General features: G+C 41.8%; 1 protein-coding gene across 1 annotated transcript; it reads left to right on the top strand.

The window, feature by feature from the left end:
• The first annotated feature begins 21,690 nt into the window (after positions 1-21,690).
• On the top strand, positions 21,691-23,011 carry LOC109740460 (E3 ubiquitin-protein ligase EL5). The gene has a single exon (XM_020299522.4). It carries the CDS (start codon positions 21,836-21,838, stop codon positions 22,718-22,720), a length of 885 nt encoding a protein of 294 aa, XP_020155111.1. The 5' UTR covers positions 21,691-21,835; the 3' UTR covers positions 22,721-23,011.
• The last annotated feature ends 511 nt before the right edge of the window (positions 23,012-23,522 follow it).

The following is a 23,522-nucleotide window of genomic DNA, read 5'->3' as shown; positions in this document are numbered from 1 at the left end:
TTGAGGCACCTGGGGAATCCAGTGATTGCCTGTATTTTTTTGGAAACCCTGGGGTACCGTGTGATTCTCCTACGGAGTGCCACCCAGGCTCAAAGGGATCATAAGATTATTCATGCTAGAAACTTCCGTGTGCAGCCACATGCCATTATGGGCTCTGGCATAGTTGAGTAAGTTGTGGGAAACCTTTCCATGATGGGCTAGCAGATGTAGGGGATTGTAGGTGTACAGGCCTATCTATCGGTTAAGGGGACGTCTTCGGAAAGACTGTGTCTCGGTCATCCGTTTCTCAAACATCATGTAGTGCGAGAAATCAAACGGAGGAGATCGAGTCTTGTGGGGAAAAGTGCGCAAACCTCTGCAGAGTGTACAAACTAATCATGGTTAGCCGTGTCCCCGGTTATGGACATCTTGAGTATCTGGTTCTTGGATTATCATGTTGATCTCATCACTCTAAATTAATTTTGTTGGGTTATTAATTACCTTTTAATTGGGATTGAGATGGGGTTTACCATTCTCAATGTTTTCAACCAACTTTGTAGTTAAATAAAATGTATTCCTTTGCAGTAGGGAAAAAATTGGCTTTTCGCAAAAACATTATAACCATAGAGCTTTTCCACCAGCCATATTTGCATGTAGTGATAGCTATTATTCATCATTATCCTATGGTGTGAATTTGCCAGTACATTCAATGTACTGACCCTTGTGGCTGCAACGTCTCATGTTGCAGGAAATCTTACCACGAGTAAGTGATACGTTAGGGTTACGATTTCTACACTCAACTTTGCTGTTGGTGTTGATGGGAATCCACAACCTTATTGTTACTTCTGCTATTTCGATTGAGGTAATAATATTTTACGTTACTTTATACATGTGATTTACCTCTGTTATAAATCCTCGAGTACTGTGTGTGTCAGCATACCAATCCAGGGATGACACTTAAGCACAGAGACTTGACCGTCTGAGGTCGGGTCACTACAAGATGGTATCAGAGCACATGTTGACTGTAGGACGTGACCCTAGAAACTGGCAAGCCCATAGGAAAAGATTTTTCTCTACAACTTTCTTTTCAAAAGGATCTTTTACCTCTCTTCTCTTCTAAGCTTATTCAAATATTCCCTTTTTAGTGAGACTATACCCTTTTTCCCCTTTTGACCACACGAAGATTCGACGGATGAGACCACTTCAAGAAGTACAAGATATCGGACAACTAAGACCACTTCGGAATGATGAGGATATTACCGTGTATTATAGGAATGGAAACTACAATGGTTGAAGACTTCGAAGACTAGGAGAATTTGAAGGCCGGGTAGAATTTTCCAGATTTAGTATGACCTAGGAAGGCTACCCTTATGGAACTTGGTAGACTATCAAAGCTGTCAATACCCGAGATCAAGGTGTATCGGAGAAAGACCAAAACATGGAGCATTAGAACTCAAAGTTTTGTCAAGAAAACCCTAAGGCAGGATATATCAATTATGGAATGATAGCTAATGGAAATGGCAAGAACAAAAACACGGCTATCCATGATTTTAACGCCCGCTTATGCTATTGCCGCCGTGCTAAGTTAAGCATGCATTTCTTTGGAAGGATTGGATGGTAGAAGGCTGATGGAGCACCTATCAGCAAAAGATGAAGTTTTAACCTTAGCTGGTGTACCACCAGGATCTGGAGTGTTACATCAAGAAGTTTAGGGTGGACCTTTAGGAAGTCATATTTGACAAGGAGGCATTTCATGAAGAACTCAGGACCCAGAAGCTGAAAGTAGCCAAGCTGGAGGAGCAAAACCTCGAGATACAGGAGATTCGTCAGGAACTGAAGGACAGTAGGACCGTGGTTCATGCCAAGGATGTTGAAACCCAGAAGTTTGGAACGCAACTCCAGAACATTAAAGGACGCCACGAGAGACTTCGCGCCAACAGAGATGATCTGGCAAAATAACTTGAGAAGGACAAGCACGATCGGAAGAAGCCATCGGAGACATGAACAAGACCTGAAGAGTTTGATGACTTTGAAGATTTATTGACCTTTAGAAGACCCAAACCCCTGTTATACACTTATGTTAGATGCGACGTTTGTGAGCTGTCAATTGTTTGATGTTTTTCCGACAGCCACAAATAAAATCTCTCTTTTCAAAACTATTGTTTGCATTGTGTGTATCCCTTTCTATCTCTCTCATCCCACCCCAAACCCATGGACCCAATAGAGGATGAATGGAGATGAACTCATGTTTCCTGGACCGATAAGTCAATTGGAGACAGACCGATCGATTCAGAACATGGAGGATCATATGGAGAATAACACTATAGCCGGAAAGGATATGACCCAACATGCTCTTCAGTACTTTGAAAGAGGTGTTGCTACTTGGTGGAGGATGTACCAAACCATCAATGGATGGCAAAGAGTAACCACTTGGAAAGAATTTAAGTTGACTTTGCCAAAGTTTCGGTTTGAGTCCCAGAAATTGAAGCCTTATGGAAAGGATATGAAGAAAACTTGTGAATGCAAGCTTTGTGGAGAAATAGGACACAACCATAAGGAACACAAGGATGAATGCCCTAATTGTGAAGGAAGTCACCCAACTGAAGAATGCCCAACTAGGCAGATTACTTGTTTCTTGTGTGAAGGGACTACCCACTACCCTGCTCAGTATCACATTTACCCCATGGTTCAAAAAATCATCCAGCAGAAGAAAGAAGCAATGAAAGGAGCCCTAATGGAAATTTTAGAAGAACCTCTGATGAAGGAAGAGGTGGAGGACACACCCGAAGAAGACCCAATTAAACCCTGCATCAAGTCATGTTATTCATGTGGATAAGAAGGACACATCTCCCAGAATTGTTTGAATGGGGATCTAGTAGAATTCCCGACAGAGGAAGTAGAGTATGACTCACATGAAATAGAAGCCCTGATTGGAACGAAAAAGTCCAGAAAGAGAAGTAGATTGGATTCCAGGAAGGATCTGAGTCATATCACCTGTTACAGGTGCCAGGGTTTAGGTCATTACGCCAATAAATGTCGAAAGAAGAAGCCAAGAGCCCAAAGGGCGAACACCATCCCCAAGAAGCCTAAAGACTTATCAGAAGTTATGTGTTTACGCTGCAAGGAAACAGGACACTATGCAAATAAATGTCCCGACAAGATGAAAGCTGGAGCTAAGTAGTTGAGAATTTAATATTGGTAATAAGCGTAGTAGGAAGCATTTGGGGGGGGGGGATATGGAGTGAGTTATGGAATGGAAGTATGAGATATTGTAATGAATTCATGAAAGCAATAAAGTTCTTGTGTCATGATTTCATACGGTGAATCTTTATGAGTTGTTACCCTATGAAGAAAGATTTTGACCATTTTCGAGGATATGAGAAATATGGTCTATGGATGAGTTTGTGCATTTTAAGGGTGGTAGTACCCTGTGAGGAGATTTGACCCCTGGAAAAGATGATATTCCCCGAAGTGGATTTCGGACAAAAAAAGGTATAAGTTTTATCTCGATATGCGGGATACCCCAAGAATATGAAGAGATGAAGTACTATTGGATATAAAGGCGGTATGATGTTGGTAATATGGAGCAATTGTTACTCCATGATGAGTCTGAGTAATCACGTCTTAGTTTGGTGCCAGTAGAAGGAAGAGACACAGTACAATTGGATGGATTTTAAGTATGCTAGGAAGCTGGAAGTTGGATGTTGGAATAATGATCAGTTGCCCCGAGGATGAGTTCAAGGTTTACAAGTGATGAGATGGGCCATAACCCACAGGCCCCAGGACCTGCCAAGAAGCAAGCACATTCTTGCTGAAGGAAAAACCCTGGAAGAAGTTACGTTTATCGATAGACGATCTTATAGGAGTTCACGCAAAACCTGAGAGTTGTGAAGGAACGATAGATGTTTGTTTTGGCTTGCAGAATAAAGGATTTTTTCCGAATTTGGTTCGTCGACAAGAGAAATTCTGCAATGCTTGCGAGGATGACCGAGTGTTAGAATGCGAGATTCGCTAAACCATATACAAGGTAATGATTTGGGTGCGGGATGGATTGATCACCATACCGACTTACCCTTATTATTCGCCTTGCTATATGGGATGGTAAATCTGAGTGACTTACCTATAGTAGAGAGATGATGATATTAAACCTTGTTTGAACCCTAGAATGGTATAAGTATGTTTCCTTGTACACGGCAGTTGTTGCCAACCGTAGGATATACGGTGAGGTTCAACCCAGACCCATTTCCTGCACGAGAAACCATAAATGGTTGACCACCATGAGATATCGATAGTTGTTTAGTATTGGCGCCAGACCCGTCAGCTAAGAAGACCCAGTCTCGGAATAACCTTACCAAGAAGAAAGGACAGAAGAATTGAGGAAAAGTTTATGCCACTGTCGGAAGAGCCTAGAGAAAGAATTTTCCCGAGAATCTGAGAAAACTGACGCTGTCAAAAATAAGGATGGAGTATATGAGTTTTGATGGAACCGTAACCATGCTTCTAAGGGTGGTAGCACCCGAGACCCCGGAGATGATCGATGGACTTTGAGAATACCCCAAACCTAACCTTTTTCTTTCTAGCCTCTCTGAATCTCGAGGACGAGATTCATTTTAAGTGTGGTAGGTTTGTAACATCCCAAAATTCTAAATTTTGGAATGTTATAATAAATAGATAGATTTGATTGATTGACTAAAAGTGAGTGAAATTCGAAACTTTTTGAAAGTTAAATGAGAGGGAATAAAAGGACTTTCCCAAACTTTCATTTTTTGTTTTTATGATCTCCGTGAATTCAAATTCTTTTCAAATACAAAACCCTAGAGAGAAGATGACATGACTTCTTCCATTTAAATAAATGAAAAGGGTTTTTGAAAATATTTGAATTTCATTTGGAACTATTTTCAAATTCAGAAACTTTAAGCAACTCAATGATTTTCATGAGAGAAGATAATATGAATTCTTCAAAAATATATGAAATATGAGTTGGAAGTTTTAAAAGAATTAAATTCAAAGTTATTTTGAAATTATTTTCAATTTGGAGTTATTTTGGTTTTATTCAAATTATTTTTCTCCAAAAATAAAATATACAGAAATTAGGGTAAAATGATTCCCTGCATCAGAAAATTGGAGAGAAATAAATTTGAAATAATTTTTGTATTTTTAAAATGTTTTTATTGGATTTAGTAGGGCAGTAGCACTCTTTGAATTATTTGAATTTTTCTCGATTTTATCTGACTTGACAAAAATGTTTAGATTGTAGAAAATAATTTTCTGAAAATTTTGATATATTATATGCCTATATAATATATTTTTTATTATTTTTATTTGTCTGAGAAAATGTTTTTTTAAAAAGACTTCTTTCCCCGCAGGCCAACTGGGCCGAAGCCCAGCCAGCCGGCCGAGCCCAGCGCCGCGCCCCGCTCGTCCCCGAGCTCGGGACGGACTCCCGCACCCGCACGGCGTCGCCGCCGCCGTACGCCGCCCGGACTCCCTCCACCGCCTCTCCGTTGCCCCTCCCGCACGCCACTGCCCCGCCTCCCTCCTATAAAGCCGCCCCGGCTCCCCTCCTCCCCTCTCTGCTCACGCCGCCGCCGCCCCGACGCCCGCGCCGGAGTTCGCCGCCGGCCGGATCTGCTCCGCCGGCTGAAACCCGATCCGCCGCCCGGTCCGCCCGACCCGCCGGTTTTCTTCGAACCATCGCGAACCGGTAAAACCACCACCCGGTTTTTCCGTTTTTATTAGAATAGGTTTTTCCTTTAAAAACCGATCGGTTAGTTATTTAGCGAACGTTCACTAGGTTAGGTCTTCGCAGCAAACGGTTTTCGTTCTGTAAGGTTCTAGAACGAACGTTCGTTGCTTAGTATTTTTCTTTTTCTTTTTAATATCTGCCAGGGACCCGTTTGTGAATAAATTATTTTACAAATTAGCCCCTGGTTTTCAAACGACCGCATCTTTTTACTCGTTTGTCCAAATCCAATGAAACCAACGCCCACTTCTTCATTACAATCCCCTCTATCCAGATAATCAACTTAAACATGTTTTTGAAAGTTTTAAAATTTGAATTCAAACAGATTTGAATTTGAACTTCGTTTGATCATAACTCGAGTTTTATAACTCCGATTTAGTTGATTCTTTTTGCAAATTAAAGCTCTTGACCTAAACTTTATGATAAGGCCAAATACATATAATTTTGGTACTATTAGAAATTGTTTTATATTGCAAGAGTTATTTGCTTGGTTTTGTTCCGAATTGTTCTTCGTTCTTTCCGACCTTTTTGAGTGATTGCTTATGTGTGGTTACTGTTGCTTGCCTACGATAGATTGACCGGAGTGTGACGAGTAGAACTATCAAGAGTTTTGAGTGCGAATCATCTTCATCAACAGTACAGGAAAGTTCACACTTTGATCATATCCCTTTCATACCCAGTTTTTATGCATTAGTTTCACCCTCAAACATTGCATGAGTAGGATTGATAACATGTGGGTATTGGGAAGTAGTTGATGAGGTAGGAACCTATTACCCTGCATTCAAACCTTGGGAGTTACTGTTACGTTATGCTTATATAGCCATGCTATGCTCATAGACGTGGTTTGGGTGAGTGAATCCATGATAGATGTGAGATTGTTAATTAATGGTCCAACTTAAGGTGGCAACTTAAATACACATCTGGGTCGATTGAGGCACCTGGGGAATCCAGTGATTGCCTGTATTTTTTTGGAAACCCTGGGGTACCGTGTGATTCTCCTACGGAGTGCCACCCAGGCTCAAAGGGATCATAAGATTATTCATGCTAGAAACTTCCGTGTGCAGCCACATGCCATTATGGGCTCTGGCATAGTTGAGTAAGTTGTGGGAAACCTTTCCATGATGGGCTAGCAGATGTAGGGAATTGTAGGTGTACAGGCCTATCTATCGGTTAAGGGGACGTCTTCGGAAAGACTGTGTCTCGGTCATCCGTTTCTCAAACATCATGTAGTGCGAGAAATCAAACGGAGGAGATCGAGTCTTGTGGGGAAAAGTGCGCAAACCTCTGCAGAGTGTACAAACTAATCATGGTTAGCCGTGTCCCCGGTTATGGACATCTTGAGTATCTGGTTCTTGGATTATCATGTTGATCTCATCACTCTAAATTAATTTTGTTGGGTTATTAATCACCTTTTAATTGGGATTGAGATGGGGTTTACCATTCTCAATGTTTTCAACCAACTTTGTAGTTAAATAAAATGTATTCCTTTGCAGTAGGGAAAAAATTGGCTTTTCGCAAAAACATTATAACCATAGAGCTTTTCCACCAGCCATATTTGCATGTAGTGATAGCTATTATTCATCATTATCCTATGGTGTGAATTTGCCAGTACATTCAATGTACTGACCCTTGTGGCTGCAACGTCTCATGTTGCAGGAAATCTTACGACGAGTAAGTGATACGTTAGGGTTACGATTTCTACACTCAACTTTGCCGTTGGTGTTGATGGGAATCCACAACCTTATTATTACTTCTGCTATTTGGATTGAGGTAATAATATTTTATGTTACTTTATACATGTGATTTACCTCTGTTATAAATCCTCGAGTACTGTGTGTGTCAGCATACCAATCCAGGGATGACACTTAAGCACAGAGACTTGACCGTCTGAGGTCGGGTCGCTACAAGATGTATCAGGGCACATGTTGACTGTAGGACGTGACCCTAGAAACTGGCAAGCCCATAGGAAAAGATTTTTCTCTACAACTTTGTTTTCGAAAGGATCTTTTACCTCTCTTCTCTTCTGAGCTTATTCAAATATTCCCTTTTTAGTGAGACTATACCCTTTTTCCCCTTTTGACCACACGAAGATTCGACGGATGAGACCACTTCAAGAAGTACAAGATATCGGACAACTTTAAAGTTGTTATTTTATATTTCCTTATATCATGATAAATATTTATTATTCATGCTAGAATTGTATTAACCGGAAACTAGATATGTGTGTGGATACATAGACAAAACACCGTGTCCCTAGTAAGCATCTACTAGACTAGCTCGTTAATCAAAGATTTTTAAGTTTCCTAACCATAGACATGTGTTGTCGTTTGATGAACGAGATCACATCATTAGAAGAATGATGTGATGGACAAGACCCATCCGTTAGCTTAGCATATTGATCATTCAGTTTTATTGCTATTGCTTTCTTCATGTCATATACATATTCCTTTGACTATGAGATTATGCAACACCCGGATACCGGAGGAATACCTTGTGTGCTATCAAACGTCACAACGTAACTGGGTGATTATAAAGATGCTCTACAGGTATCTCCGAAGGTGTTTTTTGGGTTGGCATAGATCGAGATTAGGATTTGTCACTCCGAGTATCGGAGAGCTTTATCTGGGCCCTCTCGGTAATGCACATCATAAGAAGCCTTGCAAGCAATGCGATTAATGAGTTATTTGCGGGATGATGTCTTATGGAACGAGTAAATAGACTTGCCAGTAATGAGATTGAACTAGGTATGAAGATACCGACGATCGAATCTTGGGCAAGTAACATACCGATGACAAAGGGAATAACGTATGTTGTCATTACGGTTCGACCAATAAAGATCTTTGTAGAATATGTAGGAACCAATATGAGCATCCAGGTTCCGCTATTGATTATTGACCAGAGAGGTGTCTCGGTCATGTCTACATAGTTCTCAAACCCGAAGGGTCAGCACGCTTAACGTTCGATGACGATTTAGTGTTATATGAGTTATGTGATTTGGTGCCCGAATGCTGTTCGGAGTCCCAGATGAGATCACAGACATGACGAGGAGTCTCGAAATGGCTGAGAGGTAAAGATTGATATATAGGACGATGGTATTCGGACACCGGAAGTGTTCTGGAGGGTACCAGATACTTATCGGGTCACCGGAAAGGAGTTTCGGGCACCCCCGGCAAAGATATGGGCCTTATGGGCCAAGTGAGGGAACATGATACGTCTCCAACGTATCTATAATTTTGATTGTTCCATGCTATTATATATTATGTTTTGGATGTTTAATGGGCTTTATTATACACTTTTATATTATTTTTGGGACTAACCTATTAACCGGAGGCCCAGCCCAAATTGCTGTATTTTTTGCCTATTTCAGTGTTTCGCAGAAAAAGAATATCAAATGGAGTCCAAACGGAATGAAACCTTCGGGAACGTGATTTTCGGAACAAACATGATCCAGAGGACTTGGAGTGGACGTCAAGCAACCAACGAGGAAGCCATGAGGTAGGGGGGCAGGCCTATCCCCCTAGGCGCGCCCTCCACCCTCGTGGGCCCCTCGTGGCTCCACCGACCTACTTCTTCCTCCTATATATACCTACGTACCCCCAAACCATCAGATACGGAGCCAAAACCCTATTTCCACCGCCGCAACCTTCTGTACCCGTGAGATCCCATCTTGGGGCCTTTTCCGGCGCTCCGCCAGAGGGGGCATTGACCACGGAGGGCTTCTACATCAACACCATAGCCTCTCCGATGATGTGTGAGTAGTTTACCTCAGACCTTTGGGTCCATATTTATTAGCTAGATGGCTTCTTCTCTCTCTTTGGATCTCAATACAAAGTTCTCCTTGATTCTCTTGGAGATCTATTTGATGTAACTCTTCTTTTTGCGGTGTGTTTGTCGAGATCCGATGAATTGTGGGTTTATGATCAAGATTATCTATGAACAATATTTGAATCTCCTCTGAATTCTTTTATGTATGATTGGTTATCTTTGCAAGTCTCTTCGAATTATCAGTTTGGTTTGGCCTACTAGATTGATCTTTCTTGCAATGGGAGAAGTGCTTAGCTTTGGGTTCAATCTTGCGGTGCTCGATCCCAGTGACAGTAGGGGAAACAACACGTATTGTATTGTTGCCATCGAGGATAAAAAGATGGGGTTTATATCATATTGCATGAGTTTATCCCTCTACATCATGTCATCTTGCTTAAAGCGTTACTCCGTTCTTTATGAACTTAATACTCTAAATGCATGCTGGATAGCGGTCGATGTGTGGAGTAATAGTAGTAGATGCAGGCAGGAGTCGGTCTACTTGTCACGGACGTGATGCCTATATACATGATCATACCTAGATATTCTCATAACTATGCTCAATTCTATCAATTGCTCGACAGTAATTCGTTTACCCACCGTAATACTTATGCTATCTTGAGAGAAGCCACTAGTGAAACCTATGGCCCCCGGGTCTATTCTCCATCATATTAATCTTCCGTCAACTAGCTATTTCTATCGCCGTTTATTTTGCTTTCTTTACTTTTACTCTTTATCATAAAAATACCAAAAATATTATCTTATCATCTCTATCAGATCTCACTTTTGCAAGTGGTCGTGAAGGGATAGACAACCCCTTTATCGCGTTGGTTGCAAGGTTCTTATTTGTTTGTGTATGTGCGTGGGACTTGAGCGTGGTCTCCTACTAGATTGATACCTTGGTTCTCAAAAACTGAGGGAAATACTTACGCTACTTTGCTGCATCACCCTTTTCTCTTCAAGGGAAAACCCATGCAGTGCTCAAGAGGTAGCAAGAAGGATTTCTGGCGCCGTTGCCGGGGAGTCGACAAGTCAATACATACCAAGTACCCACCACAAACTCTCATCCCTCGCATTACATTATTTGCCATTTGCCTCTCGTTTTCCTCTCCCCCACTTCACCCTTGCCGTTTTATTCGCCCTTTTTTCCGTTCACCATCTTCCCGTATGTATCTTTCTTTGTGTTTCCATGTGCCTTCTTTTTGCTTGCATCTTCGTTTGCTAAAAGTTTATGGATCCTCATCCCCTTGCTAATCTTTTTAAGAGATCCAATTATGATGAACCAATTCCTAGTGATTTGAGTGCACTAGATTATCTTTATGAGGTTTTGCTTGAAATTCGTGAATCTGAAAATTGTGATGAAGAAATTTATGAAGAGATTCACGATAGCTCCTTGAATAAAAAGCATGATTGCAATGATTTTACTATAAATTCTCTTGATGTCAATTGTGCTAATAATATGCAAAACCCTAAGCTTGGGGATGCTAGTTTTGCTATGTCTACTACTTGTTGCAATGATCATGATTGGGGTGATTCTTCTTATGATCTTGAAAATTTATTTAAGCCCCATGATGAATATGAGATTGATAATAGTGTTTGGAATAATATTTAAAGTGGGTTTGGAAGAGTGTCAACTTTAGATCCCACATATTTGGAGAATGTTCAATCTTATGGTATTTTTGATAAAAGTGGGTTTGGAGAGGTCATGACTTTCGTTAATGATAATCCCACTATTTTGGAAGAGTGTCAACTTTGCATGCATGTGGATCGTGTTGAAAATATTTTATGTGATAGCTATTTTGTTGAATTTGCTTATGACCCCACATATAATTATTATGAGAGAGGAAAATATGGTCGTAGAAATTTTCATGATAATAAATTACCTCTCGTTATGTTGAGATTGCTATTGTTTCTTTCCGCTTCCTTGCATATGCTAGTTTTTGCTTGCTATGATAATTTGTTTGCCTATAAGATGCCTATGAATAGGAAGTATGTTAGACTTAGATGTGTTTGCCATGTGTTTCATGATGCTCTCTTTGCTCTTCAATTCTTGTCTTTCATGTGAGCATCGTTAGAATTATCAAAGCCTAGCTAGGGGCATTAAACAAAAGCGCTTGTTGGGAGACAACCCAATTTATTTACTTTCTGTTTTTGAATAAATAATTGATCTAGCCTCTGATTGATGTGTTTTTATGTTTTAATTAGTGTTTGTGCCAAGTGAAACCTATAGGATCTTCTTGGATGATAGTTATTTGATCTTGCTGAAAATTCCAGAAACTTTCTGTTCACGAAAACAATTGTTAAAAATCACCAGAACGTGATAAAATACTTATTCCAATTGCAGTAGATAAATAAACAAATTATCTAGGTCTTCCTATTTTGGTAGATTTTTCTGAGTTCCAGAAGTTTGCGTTAGATACAGATTACTACAGACTGTTCTGTTTTTGACAGATTCTGTTTTTCGTGTGTTGTTTGCTTATTTTGATGAGTCTATGGCTAGTAAAAGAGTTTATAAACCATAGAGAAGTTGGAATACAGTAGTTTTAACACCAATATAAATAAAGAATGAGTTCAATACAGTACCTTGAAGTGGTGTTTTGTTTTCTTTCGCTAACGGAGCTCATGAGATTTTCTGTTGAGTTTTGTGTTGTGAAGTTTTCAAGTTTTGGGTAAAGATTTGATGGATTATGGAACAAGGAGTGGCAAGAGCCTAAGCTTGGGGATGCCCAAGGAACCAAGGAACCCCAAGGTAAATCCAAGGACACCAAAAAGCCAAAGCTTGGGGATGCCCCGGAAGGCATCCCCTCTTTCGTCTTCGTCCATCGGTAACTTTACTTGGAGCTATATTTTTGTTCACCACATGATATGTGTTTTTCTTGGAGCGTCTTGTATGATTTGAGTCTTTGCCTTTTAGTTTACCACAATCATCCTCGCTGAATACACTTTTGAGAGAGACACACATGATTCGGAATTTATTAGAATACTCTATGTGCTTCACTTATATCTTTTGAGCTATATAGTTTTTGCTCTAGTGCTTCACTTATATCTTTTAGAGCACGGTGGTGGTTTTGTTTTATAGAAACTATTGTCTCTCATGCTTCACTTATATTATTTTGAGAGTCCTACAAAACAGCATGGTAATTTGTTTAAATTATGAAATTATTCCTAATATGATAGGCGTCCAAGATCAGTAAAAACTTTCTTATAGGTGCGTTGAATACTAAGAAAAGTTTGATGCTTGATGACTGTTTTGAGATATGGAGGTAGTGATATTAAAGTTTTGCTAGTTGAGTAGTTGTGAATTTGAGAAATACTTGTGTTGAAGTTTGCAAGTCCCGTAGCATGCACGTATGGTAAACGTTGTGTAACAAATTTGAAACATGAGGTGTTCTTTGATTGTCCTCCTTATGAGTGGCGGTCGGGGACGAGCGATGGTCTTTTCCTACCAATCTATCCCCCTAGGAGCATGCGCGTAGTGCTTGGTTTTTGATGACTTGTAGATTTTTGCAATAAGTATGCGAGTTCTTTATGACTAATGTTGAGTCCATGGATTATACGCACTCTCACCCTTCCATCATTGCTAGCCTCTTCGGTACCGTGCATTGCCCTTTCTCACCTTGAGAGTTGGTGCAAACTTCGCCGGTGCATCCAAACCCCGTGATACGATACGCTCTATCACACATAAACCTCCTTATATCTTCCTCAAAACAGCCACCATACCTACCTATTATGGCATTTCCATAGCCATTCCGAGATATATTGCCATGCAACTTTCCACCGTTCCGTTTATCATGACACGCTTCATCATTGTCATATTGCCTTGCATGATCATGTAGTTGACATCGTATTTGTGGCAAAGCCACCATGCATATTATTTCAGACATGTCACTCTTGATTCATTGCCCATCCCGGTACACCGCCGGAGGCATTCGTATAGAGTCATACTTTGTTCTAGTATCGAGTTGTAATCATTGAGTTGTAAATAAATAGAAGTGTGATGATCATCATTCATAGAGTATTGTCCCAAATAAAAAAAGAGAAAGGCCAAAAAAAAGAAAGGCCAAAAAAGGGGCAATGCTACTATCTTTTTTTTTCACACTTGTGCTTCAAAGTAGCACCATGATCTTTATGATAGAGAGTTTCTTGTTTTGTCACTTTCATATACTAGTGGGAATTTTTCATTATAGAACTTGGCTTGTATATTCCAACAATGGGCTTCCTCAAATGCCCTAGGTCTTCGTGAGCAAGCAAGTTGGATGCCACCTACTTAGTTTCTTTTGTTGAGCTTTCATACATTTATAGCTCTAGTGCATCCGTTGCATGGCAATCCCTACTCCTTGCATTGACATCAATCGATGGGCATCTCCCTAGCTCGTTGATTAGCCGCATCAATGTGAGACTTTCTCCCCTTTTGTCTTCTCCACATAACCCCCATCATTATATTCTATTCCACCCATAGTGCTATATCCATGGCTCACGCTCATATATTGCGTGAAAGTTGAAAAAGGTTGAGATTACTAAAGTATGAAACAATTGCTTGGCTTGTCATCGGGGTTGTGCATGATGAGAGCATTCTTGTGTGACGAAAATGGAGCATGACCAAACTATATGATTTTGTAGAGATGAACTTTACATAATTTCTTAGTTAGAATGCTTGAAGTATTATTACTTTTATGTCAATATTAAACTTTTATCTTGAATCTTTCGGATCTGAATATTCATGACACAAATAAGAGAATTACATTGAAAATTATGCCAAGTAGCATTCCACATCAAAAATTCTGTTTTTATCATTTACCTACTCGAGGACGAGCAGGAATTAAGCTTGGGGATGCTTGATACGTCTCCAACGTATCTATAATTTTTTATTGTTCCATGCTATTATATATTCTGTTTTGGATGTTTAATGGGCTTTATAATACACTTTTATATTATTTTTGGGACTAACCTATTAACCGGAGGCCCAGCCCAAATTTTTGTTTTTTTGCCTATTTCAGTGTTTCGCGGAAAAAGAATATCAAACGGAGTCCAAACGGAATGAAACCTTCGGGAACGTGATTTTCGGAACAAACGTGATCCAGAGGACTTGGAGCGGACGTCAAGCAACCAACGAGGAAGCCACGAGGCAGGGGGCGCGCCTACCCCCCTGGGCGCGCCCTCCACCCTCGTGGGCCCCTCATGGCTCCACCGACCTACTTCTTCCTCCTATATATACCTACGTACCCCCAAACCATCAGATACGGAGCCAAAACCCTATTTTCACCGCCGCAACCTTCTGTACCCGTGAGATCCCATCTTGGGGCCTTTTCCGGCGCTCCGCCGGAGGGGGCATTGATCACGGAGGCTTCTACACCAACACCATAGCCTCTCCGATGATGTGTGAGTAGTTTACCTCAGACCTTCGGGTCCATAGTTATTAGCTAGATGGCTTCTTCTCTCTCTTTGGATCTCAATACAAAGTTCTCCTCGATTCTCTTGGAGATCTATTTGATGTAACTCTTCTTTTTGCGGTGTGTTTGTCGAGGTCCGATGAATTGTGGGTTTATGATCAAGATTATCTATGAACAATATTTGAATCTCCTCTGAATTCTTTTATGTATGATTGGTTATCTTTGCAAGTCTCTTCGAATTATCAGTTTGGTTTGGCCTACTAGATTGATCTTTCTTGAAATGGGAGAAGTGCTTAGCTTTGGGTTCAATCTTGCGGTGCTCGATCCCAGTGACAGTAGGGGAAACGACACATATTGTATTGTTGCCATCGAGGATAAAAAGATGGGGTTTATATCATATTGCATGAGTTTATCCCTCTACATCATGTCATCTTGCTTAAAGCGTTACTCCGTTCTTATGAACTTAATACTCTAGATGCATGCTGGATAGTGGTCGATGTGTGGAGTAATAGTAGTAGATGCAGGCAGGAGTCGGTCTACTTGTCACGGACGTGATGCCTATATACATGATCATACCTAGATATTCTCATAACTATGCTCAATTCTATCAATTGCTCGACAGTAATTCGTTTACCCACCGTAATACTTATGCTATCTTTAGAGAAGCCACTAGTGAAACCTATGGCCCCGGGTCTATTCTCCATCATATTAATCTTCCGCCAACTAGCTATTTCTATCGCCGTTTATTTTGCTTTCTTTACTTTTAATCTTTATCATAAAAATACCAAAAATATTATCTTATCATCTCTGTCAGATCTCACTTTTGCAAGTGGTCGTGAAGGGATTGACAACCCCTTTATCGCGTTGGTTGCAAGGTTCTTATTTGTTTGTGTAGGTGCGTGGGACTTGAGCGTTGTCTCCTACTGGATTGATACCTTGGTTCTCAAAAACCGAGGGAAATACTTACGCTACTTTGCTGCATCACCATTTCCTCTTCAAGGGAAAACCAACGCAGTGCTCAAGAGGTAGCAGAACACACCAGCCCTGGTGCGCCCCTATAGAGGCCAGCCATATGAGGAGGAGAAGGAAAGAGGAGAGGGCAAGGAAAGTGTGGATTAGGATTCCCACTTCCTTCCCTCTTTCCCCCACTTTCCTTCCACCTCGGTTATATATGGCGGCAGCAGGGGGGCTTGGGAGGGACTCCAAGTAGGATTCCTTACGATTTCTCCTACTTGGAGTGCCCCCCTTGGCTGCTCCCTCTCCCTCCCACCTATATATATAGGAGGGGGGAGGCGCCTAGAACACACAACAACATCTGTTAGTCGTGTGCGGCGCCGCCCTCCACAGTTGACGCCTCCAGTCATATCACCGTAGTGCTTAGGTGAAGCCCTGCGCGGATCACTTCACCATCACCATCACCACGCCGTCGTGATGATGGAAATCTCCCTCGACACTCTGCTGGATCAAGAGTTCGAAGGACGTCATCGAGCTGAACATGTGCAGAACTCAGAGGTGCCGTATGTTTGGTGCTTGATCGGTTCCGAGAAGTTCAACTACATCAACCGCGTTGTCAAACGCTTCCGCTTTCGGTCTATGAGGGTACTCCCCCTCTTGTTGCTATGCATCTCCTAGATAGATCTTGCGTGAGCATAGGAATTTTTTTGAAATTGCATGCTACGTTTCCCAACAACTACGACATACAAAGAGCTAATAGTGTACTCTCCTTTGGAATTAAGTTTCCAAATGAGAGAGTCATTATCAACAGATAAAGAAAGAGACCTAGCAATGCTAATCAAATCAAACCACCGGTGCATGCGCCTCTCATCTACACACCTCTGAAATATCAGTTTAAGGTTCAAACCATCCCATACATCAGGTATGGTGATACATTGCTCGTTATACATTACAGTACCCGAAACTGAATAACAAGATTACAGAAACCAAACCACTGATTTCACCAAACTTCAGTCTTCTTCCATACCCACTTGCCAATTATAACCAAAATGGCAGCGTGAGCAACCCACATCACTCCTTTCCAAAAAAGGAGAGGCATGGAGGGTAGGGCTGGAACAGAGGTTGGGAGCATTGGTTTTGTATTTAAAAACTATAATCTGTTCCCAGGTCTTTCCCTCTCCCTGCTCATATCTGTTAACGCAAGAGGCTAAGAGGCATAAGTTAGAGGTCCAAACCAAACTAGTATACAATCATACCTTTTGTCCTGACATGATTGGCAGTATATACAAGTTAGTAGCTTAGATATGCAATTAGACGTGAAGCTATGACACAAATTCAATGGTTTCAAAATTTTGTTGTTTCCACCTCAATGTCACCATGTTAAGCATAATTCTTCAAGAGCAATGCATGTTGCATGGCTCATAAGTGAGTTCTTACTTGGCATGTTGCAGATTACTCTTCTGCTTTTAATATAGTGTTTGATTTCTCATGTATATCAGTACATGGGAGACTAACTGCCGATTAAGAGAGAGGTGAGACATAAATAATTGAAGCATTGTATTATTCCATGCATGTATTATTATTTCACACTTAATATTGCTAAGAAGATAGTTCAATGTTGCTTGAGATTGTATGATATGCCCTTGATCCTCTTATCTATCATGCGTTTTAGACATTTGTTACTCCGATAACTAGGTAATTGCTCTCTATACATTGTACTGTAACTTAAAATACAAGATTAATGACATTATCACATTTTAATATAGATGAATCCAATTATATATGCAAGCAGGGACCATGTGAGGAGGCCATATAGAAACATATTTGGATTACTTTGTGTAGACATGCAGAAAATGAAAAAGGCATACAATTGTAGGCATATTGTAGAGCACATGATAATTGATCTAGTAGGGCGAGGATTGCATGTTATTTTGGATATTGTATTTCAGCTAGATGCCTCACTATATTATTACCATTAAATTTATTGCAAAATTACATTTTATTATTAATTTTTTATTTATTGCAACATAAACATATGTTTATATACAAATAAAGGTCAATGTTACACTTTTAGAAATGTATCATTACCTAAAGTATCTTTTATTATGCAATGAAGCAATAAATAATACTAAAAAATATCCAAATAAGATAAAAGTAAATACTTAACATTTTTGACAAACTAAAAGATGATGCCCTCACATTTGCGAGGGCCACCTTACTAGTTGCTGTGAAAACATTAGATACATCCACCTTGAGCATATAAATAACAAAGTTCATTTAGTGAAAATTAGTGAGCTAGAAATGTACCAAAACAGATTAAAACGGGGCATATGTGATCTACTATCTATCCCAGTGACAAGGCACACATGAGGAAAAAACCCGTTGTGTCATAAAAAATGAAGACTTGCAATTTCTCTCCTTATATCATCTGGCCAACCTTCTGTGATGTCATGGGTTCGACCCCCTCAACATCTTGTATTTTTAATCCCCATTATCTTTCATCTTTGCACACACTGGCAAGTGGGTCCAACACAGATCGAGTGCCACACGATGAGACTTGACGATACTCAATGTTGCACCGTTAGACTTGAGGAAAAGTGTACCTTTTTTTAGTTCTTGTACCATTTTGTACCTTGGGCTCGATCTGGGCAGGAAGGGGTTGGCCTACTCGATCCGATCGCCGGGAGCTGGCCGGCGGAGTGGGGGTTGCTGGTTCGGCCCGAATAAAGGTGGTTTGGCCTTGCTTTTCTTCAAGCGTCAAGTCATCGATCACCTTAATGCGGGCCTACTCGATCAAGGCGCCGGCGAGTTCCGATCTTCCTCTCAGTGATTCCGCTGATTGGCACATGGCGTCACTGGATATCCAGAACAGAATCGATCCGGTCGTGCGCTCCCTTATCTTCGCCCAATAAGGCTTTCTGAGGGTGTGGCGCGAAGCTTCACTTTATTGACGAGACCATGGGACATGTCTAAATATGGATTTCCATGGCATTGAGAGAGGTGGAGAAAGTCATGGTGGCTGCGATTGGAGGTTTGTAATGGTGTAGAGGTGTATTGGTGCCGATGGAGAATGGCGGCACAGGTTCTTCCTGTGTGTCGGGTGTTGGTGACTTGCAGCAACGACCTTGGCAAGGGGGCACGGCAGTACATGTGAACTGCATTTTTCTGGTGCTCCTCGTGCACCGAGTCGTGATTTCCAAGGTGAAAGCCCAAGGTCTGGCCTTCATTGGTTGTGCCTGGCAATAGCCTTACAGAAGGCATTGTTTTGTGAAATCGGATTTTCTCCAGAGTGAAAACTCAAGATCTTCGATCGGACGATGATAATGCTGGTGCATTATTTCCTTCTTGAAGGCATCGTTTTTGGAGAATCTCTTTTCACGGTTCAAGTGTTGTCTTCGGTGGTGGTTAGAGTGTTGTTGTTGTGTATTTCATCACCGTGACAGGGTCTTTGTTTAATATTTTTTCTTGGCTGTGTGCATCCTTGATGTCTTTAGATATCTTGTTAGTACAGAGGCTGGGTGTAATTGGTATCTTCGTGATATTAATATACCCCCTTGCCCAAAAAAATTAACTCGCTCTAGTGCTTTCCGACACATAAAAGGCCCATTTGGCAAACATAACAGAAAAAGAGCCGTCGAAAAAAACTGAACGAGCAATATTCCCCGCCCCACCCACCCCCCAAAAAACTAAACGGGCCGCACCACACTGTCGCCCGAAACGGCGTTTCATATATGATTCTCTCTTAGAGTAATGTATTAATAATAACATAGAGCGAGAATTGAACTCCGTCGACCTATTTAGCCAGGTTATGTTCCCTGTGTTTCCTGATCTATGAACTTCTAGAAGGTTACAATCCAGTTTTTCGTTTGTTTCTTATCAAGTTTTATAAAAAGCGTTAGAATTTTCCACATTTTATGAAAATAATTTGTAATTGAAAAGTGTTCATTTTTCTTGAAATATATCTGGAAATATAAAAGATATCTGCATATTTTTTAAAAAATAATTTATATAAAATGTTTGTTTTTTTGTAAATTTTTATATTTTTCCACAAAATGTTCAAAAATGTTTCTAGAAATCCACACTTTTTAATTTTTTTTCTGAAAATTTTAAAATGATGACTTTTCAAAATAAAACGTTTTAAGGTTCACGCAATCTTAAAGAAGAATGACTGAATATCAAAATAATCCGAGAAAAGCAAAAGGCAACCAAAAAAATCATAAACAAACAAAGCGCTTGGACGGGGAACACCTAACTAAATGGGCCATAGCCCACGATTGATCATTGCCCGACACCCTCCAATTTGATGATAAGTCAAATAGTAGGCCCCACACGAAATAAAATCATCAGCTGAACGAATACATTTTTTGAAAAGAGGCGTTTTATTACTTGAAAGGTTTAAGCATTACACTTGTCTTCTGCTTAACTAAGATGCACACAACCAAGCTGAACGAATACATATATGCATATATAGCCAATGACTGATACTACATGAAAATTCTCAAAGTATGACTGAGAAACAACGGACCCCCCCCCCCCCCCCCCCCCTTCTTTCTACTAAATTGATTCACTTTTTTCTTTGTTTTTGAAACTTTCTCTATATTTTTAGAGAATTTTATGACTTAGAGACACACGTTCTACCGAACTGAACTAAGAGCGCTTTCTGGGAGATAAAGCACTAAAGAAAAGGATGATTTTTGTACCGCATGCATATAATGCAACGAGCGAGCAGAGCATGCACCCAACCAATATCAGAGTAGTAGTACTACTTGGAAAGTGCTGTAGATGGAACAAGGATGTGACGATAGTTCGTCCTCATGTTAAATGCCGCCATGCCGGAGTCTGTCTTTTGTCAAAGAGTAGCCTGGAAACGGGGTCGCGAGTCAAGCCGAAGCAGTGACTTGGATTGGTGGATCCATCTAGCATTTCATCTCTGATCTCCAAGTTACACGCCCCTCATGCTAAGAGCAAGTAAAATAATGGACTATAGTAAAATAATGGGCTATAGTAGTATAGAGACGCCTTCTCCTCATTATTGGATGTTTTTTCATGAAAATTACTGTATATGTTTTCTTTTAAACACCTTCAAATTAGGCCGATATACGGAAAATACGAAGGAGAACCTGGATATTGGTGCACCCTATATGCAAAAAAATTAGTAATTCAAAAAAGTTCAAAAAATTCCAAACCTTTTTTGGTATCAAACATGATAAAGTATTGTAGTCATATAAAAAGATTCGTCAGAGAATGACTTTCATTGCATCCTGGGTCAAAGATTTGGCAAAAAATGATATGTACAAGTACTATACACGCTATATTGTCGTCATAAACTTGTCTTTTTTGCCGTGAAGTCAATATGAATCATTTCTTGTCCAATTTTTTTATACGAGTACAATACCTGATCATGTTTGATTCCAAAAAAAATTAATTTTTTTAACTTCTTTTGAATTACTAATTCTTTTTTGCGTATATAGGGTGCGCGGGTACCTGAGAGCACCAAGTTCTCGTCCGCCTTATACCCGCTTGTCTGTGCCACCAAGCTAGCACCCCGTCTACTTTTCTTATCTATCTATCAATAAATGCGTATTCTGAAAAAAAAATTAGGCCGATATGCCTGCCAACTTGGAGAAGGGCATCCCATAGAAGAAACACGTGCGGTAATCGCGTTTGCAGCATCTTCCACTCATTTGGCAGCACGAGTTCAAAGAACCGCCGCCGCCGCTGACCCGTCCGGCATGCGCTGCACTGCTCTCCCGCAAACAGCATCAGACTTGCCTCTCAAGACTCATCGAGCGCGCGCGCCTGCCCCCTTCCTTCCACCTTCTTTCTCCCCTGTTTCATCGATGTCAGTGTCACTGACCTCGTCACTCCAACGCTGCGCATATATATATGTACCGAGTTTTTTCACATCGAGCGCATCTTCACTCATCAAGCCCCACGGAATTGATAAAGACCAAGACCGCGTAACTACATGGTACAAGAATCCGAGCAGGCCGACGCCGCTGCTATGGACTCATCCTCGGGCTGGGCGGTCGCGCCGGCGGTCTCCGCGGCCGCGCCGACCATGCCGATCGGTGGCATACTCACCATGGCAGGCATCTTTCTGGTGTTCCTGACTTTCGCCCTCGCGCTCATCTTCCTCCAGTACTACTTCAACACAAGCGTCCGGACCGCGCCGAGGGGGCGGCCACGCGGCGTCCGGGGGGCGGCCTCAGGGGGCGTCGACCCGGAGCTGCTGCGGTCGCTACCGGTCACGGTGTACCGCGCGGGGCCGAAGGGCTCCACGGACGACGTCGGGGTGGAGTGCGCGGTGTGCCTGACCGAGCTCGAGGACGGGGAGGAGGCCAGGTTCTTGCCCCGGTGCGGCCACGGCTTCCACACCGAGTGCGTCGACATGTGGCTTGCCTCCCACACCAGCTGCCCGCTCTGCAGGGCCACCGTCGGCAAGCCCGATGCGTCGCAGGCGCTTACACCGACGAGTCTCCCTTCCTTGCCGCCGGAGCCGGTGAACTACGCCGGGAACCTGCCGGCGAGTGTACTGCTCGGGGTTTCAGACCAGGCCACGCTCGCCGCGGTGACCGTGACCTCTCACGGAGGCCACTCGAGCCCCTCCGCCCTTGCCACCGCGGCAGTGCTGGTGATCGACATTCCGGACTCAAGAACAGTGGCGACCCCGCGCGGCGCGTCCAAATCTCCGGGCTTGGCGAGGCTGAGGTCTTTGAAGAGGCTGTGGAGCTTCGGGAGGCAAGGACCGTCGGGGTCGACTCCTCCCTGCTCCGGCGGCAGCGGTAGCGGAACAGCAGACACAGACCAGGGTATTAGCATCACCTGTGCAACTCCAAGAGCTCCCGTGTAGCGTGGAGCCGGAATTACCTCGGACGTGCGGCCAGCCTGCCTCCCTCCCAGTCCCAAAGATCAACTCCGATGCCTATGCTCCGTACATATAATGCAGCTGCCCATATGGACAATCTAAGAGCATCTCCAACAGGTATCTTGGGCACACAAAAAGTAGTTTTACATCACCAAAATGTGAATTTTGCATCATCTCAAACATCATCAGATGATGTAAAAATAGGGCGCCATTTTGCTCCAACATGTGATGCATATTGGGCATGAAAACATCAATACATTGCAAATTTGGATAGAACATGACAATTTCAAACATACTCCCTCCGTCCCATAATGTAAGATATTTTTTGACACTAAAAACATCTTACATTATGGAACGGAGGGAGTAGTTCTGATACAAACTAAAAGCATAGTTTCAATACAAACTAAAAGTAGTTCCGATACAAAGATTCTTTGACTACGAACTACTACGAACTACTCATCAGAGAGGTCGTCCCAGTCGATATCGGAGCCCGACTCGTCGGCCTCGTTGTTCACCAAGTCCGAACTATTGAGCACAACCATCGTCTGAGGGGCCAACTTCGTCCTCCTTCTTTGTTTTCGTCTTCTCCTCCTTCTTTGTCTTGTTCGGCGACGCATAGAACTCGTACTCTGCCTGCTCGAGGTGTTGATTTTCCGCCGCAAACCTCGCCATCGGGACTTCATCCTGTCGACAAGCGTCACACTGATCAAGAACGATCTGTGTCTCATTCTTCTCCGCGACGGTCACCATCTCGATGTCGGGACCGACGAACTCTAGATCGGCCTGG

Source organism: Aegilops tauschii, chromosome 7 (genome assembly GCF_002575655.3).
Source record: "Aegilops tauschii subsp. strangulata cultivar AL8/78 chromosome 7, Aet v6.0, whole genome shotgun sequence".
Lineage (NCBI taxonomy): Eukaryota > Viridiplantae > Streptophyta > Magnoliopsida > Poales > Poaceae > Aegilops > Aegilops tauschii.
The sequence above is the reverse complement of the archived record's forward strand: the minus strand, read 5'-3'. Positions and strand labels throughout refer to the sequence as shown.

What these genes read in the sequence shown, in the direction of transcription:
- LOC109740460 (XM_020299522.4), top strand. Translation starts at nt 21,836, where the DNA reads ATGGTACAAGAATCCGAGCAGGCCGACGCCGCTGCTATGGACTCATCC.